Below are 9,659 nucleotides of genomic sequence, written 5' to 3' on the forward strand. Positions count from 1 at the left end.
TATCTATCTATCTATCTATCTATCTATCTATCTATCTATCTATCTATCTATCTATCTATCTATCTATCTATCTATCTATCTATCTATCTATCTATCTATCTATCTATCTATCTATCTATCTATCTATCTATCTATCTATCTATCTATCTATCTATCTATCTATCTATCTATCTATCTATCTATCTATCTATCTATCTATCTATCTATCTATCTATCTATCTATCTATCTATCTATCTATCTATCTATCTATCTATCTATCTATCTATCTATCTATCTATCTATCTATCTATCTATCTATCTATCTATCTATCTATCTATCTATCTATCTATCTATCTATCTAAATGCTCCGGCATTTTCCCACAACCCACAACCTGCAATAAATAAGGTTGAAACCCTTCTTAAAAAGTATTTTTTAAGATTTATTCTGTTTTGTCAGGGTAATTGCCTTTGAATTAGTAAAATGAAAATGAAATTTTCAACTCGGCTCGTGTGTAGCTCAAAAAGTGATAGCTTAGTCTTTGTCACGAGATACTTTGTCGTTGCCACGAGTTACTAAGTCATGGCCACGAGATAGCTAAGTCGTGGCCACCAGATACTATGACGTGGCCACGAGATAGCTAAGTCGTGGCCACCAGATACTATGTTGTGGCTACAAGTTACTAAGTCGTGGCCACGAGATAGCTAAGTCGTGGCCACCAAATACTATATCGTGGCCACGAGTTACTAAGTCGTGGCCACGAGATAGCTAAGTCGTGGCCACGAGATAATTAACAATTCAGAATACGCTATATATTATGATTTTTTAAAACTTAACAACTTACTTTTACATGCAACATAATCTTTGAAAATACTGAAGATATTCGCTTTGAACTTGTCTTAAGGATCGTATTAAAAAGTCACCTTCCAAGGCCCATCGGGCATTAATTTTGACTATAGCTCTTTGTTGGGACAATTTTGTGATCGAATGGTCAGTTTGCCCATTCATAAATTGTTTTATCATAGTATTATCATTCTTCGTCTGCAATTTTAACATGAGTTGTTATGGGTTTATTGATAGGCATGTAAAGACACTGATGGGTCAGACGAGGTCATTAAAATAGTAGATTATCCTCCCAAATAAATCAATTGACAGCCTTTGTTCATTTTGACTATTATGTTGTATGTTCCAAAGAAAATACCACATGAACTTGAAATTCTATCAAATAACCAATATTAATGATAATATCCAAAAAATACCCCTACATAGTACAAATAAACTTATACCAAATAGGGGGTATATTTTGGATATTATAGACCTGTATATTTTTGATATTATCGTTAACATTGATAGAATTAAAGTTCCTGTTAAAAAAAATTTAATACTCAAATCTCTAGCATGCCTACCAAAGTTCATGATGAACAATGTCTTTCGTCCGCCCATTCATAAATGATATAAAATACTGGTTAAAACCAATTAACCATTGAAAAGTTTATAAGAATATCTGGTCATCAGATGTCTACTAGTGCATCTTCACTTGCTGCATTTCTTGCTTGGACACCCTTTGATGCTTTGCATCAATGCTTTTCTTGTAGTAAATGAAACGAGTAAGTTACGAGGATATAACACTGGCTGAGCGACATCTCGGGTTGTTTCTGCAAATAATTGTCATTTTTAGCAGAAACATCCCTTCATGTCGCCCCAGCCAGTGTTATATCCTCGTAACCAACTCGTTTCATGTACTCATTCGGAACTGCTTCGGCTATTATCTATAATAAAAAATTGGTTAAATCGTTTTGTATATATGTTAACCTTATTTCATCCATAGTGGGAATGGAAATTTTAAAACAAAAGGACGTAATTTGGTAAATTGAATCCGAACCGCAATATGGACTTTACCGAGAATATAACTGTAGCGCCACCTGTTAGCATAATTTGGGTGTCACATATTATTACACCAGATGTCGCGTCGTATTATAAATGCTGCATTCGGCTTTCGGCTATGCGTCATTCAAGCTGAGTAAATAAATCCAAATAGTTAAGTTATTGAATTAATGTACCAATTGATCGTTAAATAACGATATCAACATACAATTAAGCAAGACGCACACAGCAGAAAGCATAATGTGCATTTAAGAAAGCAACTTGTAAAAGTCAGAATGCAAGATGTACACGGCATAATGCAAGATGTACAAGTCAGAATGCAAGATGTACAAGTCAAAATGCAAGATGTACAAGTTAGAAAGCACGATGTAACGTAAGAAAGCAAGATGTAATTTTGGCGTTAATACCTCAATATCATTCCATAAATACCTTTCCATAGTGACTTTTATTCCAAATCAACGTATGCCTACCTTGACTTTCAAAGCAACACAGCACTCTGATTTATCGTTGTAAATATGATTGTGTGGTAGATTTTTGTTTTCAGAAATCTTGGTTCGTTACTAGGCGATTGTCTGAAATTTGCACTCCACAGGGAAGTTCAGGAAGACTCTGTCACTAACAGTTTGTTCATTAGCTCCGTTATCCCAGTGCCAATCGCCACCAATATGATGGTCATATGGGGGTTGCGTTCATTGAACGCCGCCTTTCCTTGTTGATCTTGTTGATCTTTTTCATCATATTTTAACAATGTCTAAAGAACAACATATGATTGCAGTTTCTACACGTTGTCATATAACAGATACACACGTCCAAAGCGCCAAAAATCTTTCTGAACATTTATGAACAACATCAACCTAATAGAATATCACCACAATTTCTAGCTATACTTAAATGTAATAGAAGCTATACGGGGTGAAATGAACACCCTCATAATACGTGTTGGTGCAGTGCCACAAACCACCGCCTACAAATATGCGAAAATTGTCCAGTAGTGAATAAATAAACTCAAATATTATGAAAAATATTGGTTTACATCCATACGACAACGCAGTCGGATTGTAATCAATAGTCAGGACAGGCATACAATATTAGAATAATTTTCAATGATACATTTATTTTGTTGCATTTGCGTATAACGCAATATCACATTTATTTGGCATGTTCATCAAATTTGTGTTTCTTTTGAAATTTAATAATTGGAATATTTATCATGACTTTCAACTGTATTTATTGAAAATTTCAGCAGGATCTTACCAAAATTGGCACACATATGACACCATTTATACATGCACACTTATAAGACTAGTTAAGTGTATTTCAAAATAGTGACTGTTAAAATGGTGATTGACCAACAGTTCTTATTGGAAAAAGTTTAGGGTAAAATTTAAATCTGCCTGAAATATAAAAAGACTGCCCCACTCTTTTTATGAAATGAACGTTTAGGTAAATTCTAATGGATATTTACGAAAATTTCGTTTGAATCCATGCGTTGTTTATTGTTAATGTGAAATAAATTTTTATATTAAAAGGAATTATGGCAAAATGAAAACTTATTTTGACATTCACTTCTGCACTCATTTGGTATTGGATGGGCATAATGTCACAACGGTCGGTGTTTATGCTAAAATTGATCGATGTAAGGCCATTCAGGCTCAGTAATAACAGTGCTTAATCGTTTCAGGCTGATTTGGAATATTTCCCCGTTCCTGAACTGATTTGGATTTATAGCACCGAATTGATAAAGATAAAATGGATTTTTAGCTTGACGAGGTAAGAAAATATATATAATAAACACATTTACATGTTTTAGTCTTTGAATATTCTACTTGCACGGAACATTGCAATGTTTAAGGAATTCATATCAACCAAGGCCAAAAAAATCTGTGTTTAGAAATAATCAGGGTTTTCACTAGGAGACTCCCAAGCGAAAAAGTGGGAGTGCCAAATCACGTTGAATATGTTAAACTGCCTTTCCTGCATTTATGTAGTTGACGAATATGATGAATAAGTAGAGTATTTAGAAAAATGATAATATGTTCCAAATGGAAAACACGGTTTTGTTAACAAGTGATTGAAAATATTTGAAATATAATTTCTAAAACTTACATATATATATTTATATTTATATACTGTTTTCTTCCTGATGAACTCCACAGAGTCTAATGTTCGTCAATATCTTTTAAATACTTTAACAAATTTCTTTTTTACTGTCAAGTAAGTAGGTCATATATATTTTTAGCTCTTCGAAATTTCTGACACGTGAAAAAAAACCCTCTAGGGTCGGCGACTTTTATTGGTAGGGTCGGGTTCCCCGAAACACAGGTATTTTTGTTTTTGCACGGTGAAAGAAAATTGTTCAATGATATAAAATACCAATTTGAATACAAGTGTAGAAATAGAGACGATACTGTGACAGAATTTTTAAATTATTTGTAATTTATTGAAATATTTGAATATTATCTTTAATGTATGGGACGTAAATCATTTTGAATTATAGAATTAATTCATAAAGAGTTAATTCGCTTTTCGTTTTTCGGACAAGTTAATGATACCTTTGCGAATTCTTATATTTATCAGATTATCTGTACTGCTTCAAATTTTGTTAGAATCAAATGTATACATGTATCATTGTAAGGTTGATAGGAGGATGCTCTTCGACCCCTATCATGCCAATGACGGGGAAAATTAATGGGGTTACCCCTGAACAGGGCGCCCGAAACGGAAAAAATTAAGGAATTTATATACAACTTTATAAGGTTTTAAGCTATTTTTCAAAAAAGTATCATATATCATATATCATCATATCTACAGACATGCAAGCATCAGAAAGGGTGGGAGGAGGGTAGTAGTATGGAAAGTACATCGCAAGAAATTGAGAGGGTAGATAGGAATAGGTACGAGGAGGGGTAAATGTTTTCTAAAACAAGTTTAATGTACTTGAAAAAAACGAAAAAAGAACAGCAAAACAACAAAAAACAAAACAATAAAAATTTCAACTACAGCAATTCATTTGATTATTTCATTGACGCTGCATGCCTCCAGAGAAGCAGTAAGAGCTATTTTATACTATTTTGACCTCTTTGTGGGAATTTTCGTTGATTGCAAGTGCTGTTTACAATGTGTAAATTATTTTCTTTGTTAAATTCACAATGTGTTGCTTTTGAATAATCTTTTTAAAAATTCATGAAAAATAGCATGAATCTCGAGGCATGCTGCTTTATTTCAAAAGAAATATTAAATTTTGTATATTATCTTTAGGCATTAGAATACAGATCAAAGGAGTGTTTGTAATTCCGCTCCATTAGTGCATTAAAGAAATAACATTAAAACTGGCAGTCATTGAGGTAGATGGGAACCAAACAGTAGAGCAACACACGAATTATTTTGGAAGAAGAACACGACAAGGTATCACCCAGCATGAATAATAATAAAAGAAGATCTTCAACACAGCGGTTGAATGAAAAACAACGCTCAAAATGTATAAGCCTTGGTATAACGTTTTTCAAACCTAAACACAGACAATATTGTACTCTGGACTCACGTTTAAAATCATATGAAAATGAAAATTGGATTAAAGATAAAACACCGGGGGTAAAAGAACTAGCAGAGGCCGGACTTGCATATACAGGTGTTGCAGACTCTGTGAGTTGTTACTACTGTAATATCGGCCTACAAAACTGGCCGAAAGACGCCTGTCCTTGGGAACAGCATGTAGTAGCCAGTCCTGATTGTGCCCACGTAGCTCAGTGCAAAGGTAAAGCTTATGTTAGAAAGATTCTAGGGGAAAACGATCAAGATTCAGATTTTGAAGTGGACGATTCAAAGGATTTCGTTGATACTGTGGAAGAAGCTATTAAGAGAAACGGAGCAGCTGTGACTGCAGCTAAGAAGTATCATACTAACGAACAAATCATAAATAAAGCTGTCAAATCGTTAATAAATTCTAGCGCTCTAAAACCCTTCAATGCTGTTGAACTTATAGCTGCTATTGAAGAAGTTGAAAAAGAGTCTAAAAAGCGAAAACAATCAGAACAGTTGGCCAATAACTCGCAAGCAAAATCTGAAGATGTAGAAACTGATGGTGATACGTCTGAGTCAGATGAAGAAGATGAAGAACTAAACAGACGATTGAAGAAAAGCCTTACTTGTAAAATTTGTTTCAACGCGGTTATTTCTATAATTACATTACCATGTGGCCACATGATTAGCTGTTCCCAGTGTATACCACCACTCACTAGATGCGCAGTCTGTCGGGCCGATATAAAAGGAACTGTTCGAGCCCTGATGGCCGTTTAAATACATGTTTTTGTTTGAGTTTTTATGCTCCCCGAACAAAAGGGGGGTTTATATTCGCCGCTTTGTCCGTCAACATTTCGTAGTTATGTTGTTCTTTCCCACGATTTAGCTTAGCATCTTCATTCATTGAGCGATAAATTCCATATATGGTTGCTAGGTAGATGGTTTGGATGGCCACGAGTTCTGTGTCACTGATGTCAAGGTCATTGGTCATAAAATAGATGTTTACATTCTTTAAACATCATTCATTAACCGATGTCTTTCATATTTTGTAAGTACATACCTTTTGTGGTCCTCTAACTTTGCTTGTAATTAGGGGTCACGTAGGTCAAGGTCACCGGTACTAGAAATAGATTTATACACTTTTGCTCAATCATTAACCAATGTCTATCATATTTGGTATGATATACATGTACCTTTGGATGGTCCTATTACTTGATTTAAGCTATCAAGATCATTATCAGTGAATATTTTGCATTGTACATAGTATATAAACGAAAGTGCAATTTTGGGGAGCATCCTTTAGCGATATGTTTTGTTGTTTAATATGTTGTAAGCTATAGTATTAATTTTCAGCTCTCCATCCATATTTATTATTTTGTTTAAAATCATATAATTTTCCGCATCAGTTAAAGACTTGTGTTTAGTTAATATCCCTGTTTCAAATTTATCTTAAGTAATGTATGTACACAATGTAGTATACTTCCGATTATTTGCGCAGTGTATCCAATAAGAAAGATAAAACGCTGGTTGTAATAAAGATAATATATAAATAAATAAAAGCATAAATGCTTATTAATTTTCTTTTCACTATTCTATGATAGGGCACAATAGTTATGTGGTTTTCCTTGTACACCGTGAATGTTGTGAAGTTTGCTGATATGTCAAATCTAAATGTAATTATTTTGCACAAACTAGTTTAAATATTTTGGTAAACTGGCATTGTTTTAATTTATTTCCTTTCGTGTTCACCAAGACGTGTGTGCTGAGATAGGATAGTGAAACGTATATTTAAAAAGACTATAGCCTTGAAGGTCATAGTGATCTGGATATGCAGCTATCCACATTATACCATAGGCCATAGTGGTCTCGGTATATGGCTGCAAAAAGTATAGGTCAAAGTGAACTATATATGTTCAGCTGCAAAGCATATAGAAGATCAAAAAGATGTCTATATGGAACTGCACTGTATATAAGAGACCAAAGTAAACTGGATCAAAGTGCTTCACAGTGTATATAGGACTTTTTAGTTATGCAGATTCATGATAAATGCATCATTATACGCCCGAAAACAATTCGACGTATAATGTTATGCACCTGGTCGTCCGTCCGTCTGTCAGCAGTTTTCGTGTCCGATCTGTATCTTAATAAATCGGTTTGAAGAAAATTGAAACTAACAGGCAGAAATGTTAAACATATTGAGACGATGTGCAGAGCTCAGATTTGACCTTCCTCAGGTCAAGGTAATTTTGAATCAGTTTCAAAATTTTGTGTCTGCATTGTATCTTTTGAACCAATGGAAAGAATTTTAAAAAATGCAGAAATATTAATTATAATGCGACAATGTGCATAACACATGTTCGGGCTTCCTAAGATCAAAATTGTCGGGGATTACTTGATTTATATAGGAAAACACATTGTAGTTTCATATAATGAAACTACAATGTCTAGAGCTTTGATATTTAGCATGTAACATTGACCTTGACAAAATTGATATAAATCATGCCCCTTGGTTCAATATTGGCCCTGCCACAGGGGTCACTTGATTTATATAGACTTGTATAGGAAAAACACATCTGACACGTGTGAAACGTCGATGCACAGAGCATATAACGTCACTTTGTTGACCGGAAAAGTATTGGTATTAATCATGCCCCTTGGTGTCGATATTTGGCCCGCTCCGGAGGACACTTGGTTAATATAATTTTGTATAAGAAGACACATTTCAGTCTAATTTTGTTGAAACTACAATGACTATACTTCAGATTTTTGACATGTAGTATTTCCTTTTTGATCTCTACAAAACTAGTATAACTCAAGCCCCTTGGGCCAATATATGCTTTGCCTCTGGGGTCACTAAGATGTTGTAGTCTTGTATGAGAAAACACATTTCAGTTTAATTTTGTAAAAATACAATGCTCAGAGCTTAGATATTTGGCATGTAGCATCATTTTTTTACGTTTTAAAATTATATATACTACGTTTTAAGTTATTATTCATGTCCCTCATGTCAAAATTGGCTCTGATCCAGGAATCACTAGCTTTATGTAGACTAAGGTATAGGAAGGCACATGATAAATGCAAGAACTCTATACTTGGCATAAAGCAATGCCTAGTAGACTTCTATTAAAGTTTAATGAATAATGCACTTACAGTCTCCCCTGATCTTGGATGTAATGTCAAATAGTGTTATAAATTATAAACAAAATTAAGTTGGAACATTTTAAGACAAGTTTCATGATTTGGTCTCTACCCAAACATATAAATGTTTCAATAAGGGTTTGTTTGAATGTTATGCATCGTTTGGTTGTAAGATTTTGTGAAAACTCTTTATTATTTGGAGTCCGTTAAGCAACAGTTTCTTCGTACGCATTGCATATTTTGGGCACACCATGACGGAAGGAATATCTCAATGAAGACTGCATAAAAATCCAAACAAACATGGGTAAATATAGAGGAAAGTCAGGAGGGTAGAATCACATTCCGATTTTCTTAAAAAAACCTTTGAATTTTATATAAATGTTTAAAAAGATGAAAACTTACCCTGCGATTGACCTGTTTATACAGTCACATCTGGTGTTATGCTTCACATCTGGTGCAGCTGAAATTCACATATAATTTTTACCGATGCTCATTTTTGAGATACATATGGGGTTCCACCCCCGTGTATCAGTTTGGTAAAATATAAACAAAAGAGATACAGACATGCGTATTTTACGGACAAAAACTGATATACCTGTACGAAAAATGCTACTTTTTCGTCTGATGCCATCCAAAATCAGTTTGACTTCCTGTAAAATTTACAGAGAAGGATTGAATATACATAAAATTTCCATGTATCATTTTAAAATTACAAAATGAAATCCGGGAATCACATTAGCCATTCTAAAATAAGTGAAATAATATAAATGATGTTTCTGAAATGGTTTAAGCGTCAAAATTTCAATTAATCTAAAGCTAAGAGATTCAGAAACGAACATAATCATAAGTTTTTTTTATTTCCCTTTCAAGTAAAGTTTCTGTTGAACTACAAGTTATTTTTAATCACAGATAACGTTGACGTAATTTCATGCGCATGAAAATATCCCAAGCACACAAAAACTAATCTTGCCTGTATTATGTCAAATTAGTGACTGGTGTGATCAATAGATATAAAAATTATAATATTCATGTAGTTTTTCCATATGAATGAAATATTTATACAACCGCCAACGATGAAATGGTTTGTCAAATGTAATTGCTTTCAAAAAGAACCTTTAGAATGCACATTTGTTTCCTGA

General features: G+C 33.6%; 1 protein-coding gene across 1 annotated transcript in view; it reads left to right on the top strand.

The window, feature by feature from the left end:
• LOC132738945 (uncharacterized) overlaps positions 1–6,215 on the top strand; it is a gene marked incomplete at its 5' end in the record, with an annotated part of 20,499 nt that extends 14,284 nt beyond the window's left edge. Inside the window, 3 exons of the mRNA XM_060726571.1 lie at positions 2,408–2,534; positions 4,675–4,743; positions 5,230–6,215. Of these exons, the coding sequence (XP_060582554.1) occupies positions 2,408–2,534; positions 4,675–4,743; positions 5,230–6,159 (1,126 nt within the window). The remainder of the gene's footprint in view (positions 1–2,407; positions 2,535–4,674; positions 4,744–5,229) is intronic.
• Positions 6,216–9,659: the final 3,444 nt, after the last annotated feature.

Source organism: Ruditapes philippinarum, unplaced genomic scaffold (assembly GCF_026571515.1).
Source record: "Ruditapes philippinarum isolate M1 unplaced genomic scaffold, ASM2657151v2 ctg3002_1_1_1_1, whole genome shotgun sequence".
Classification (NCBI taxonomy): domain Eukaryota; kingdom Metazoa; phylum Mollusca; class Bivalvia; order Venerida; family Veneridae; genus Ruditapes; species Ruditapes philippinarum.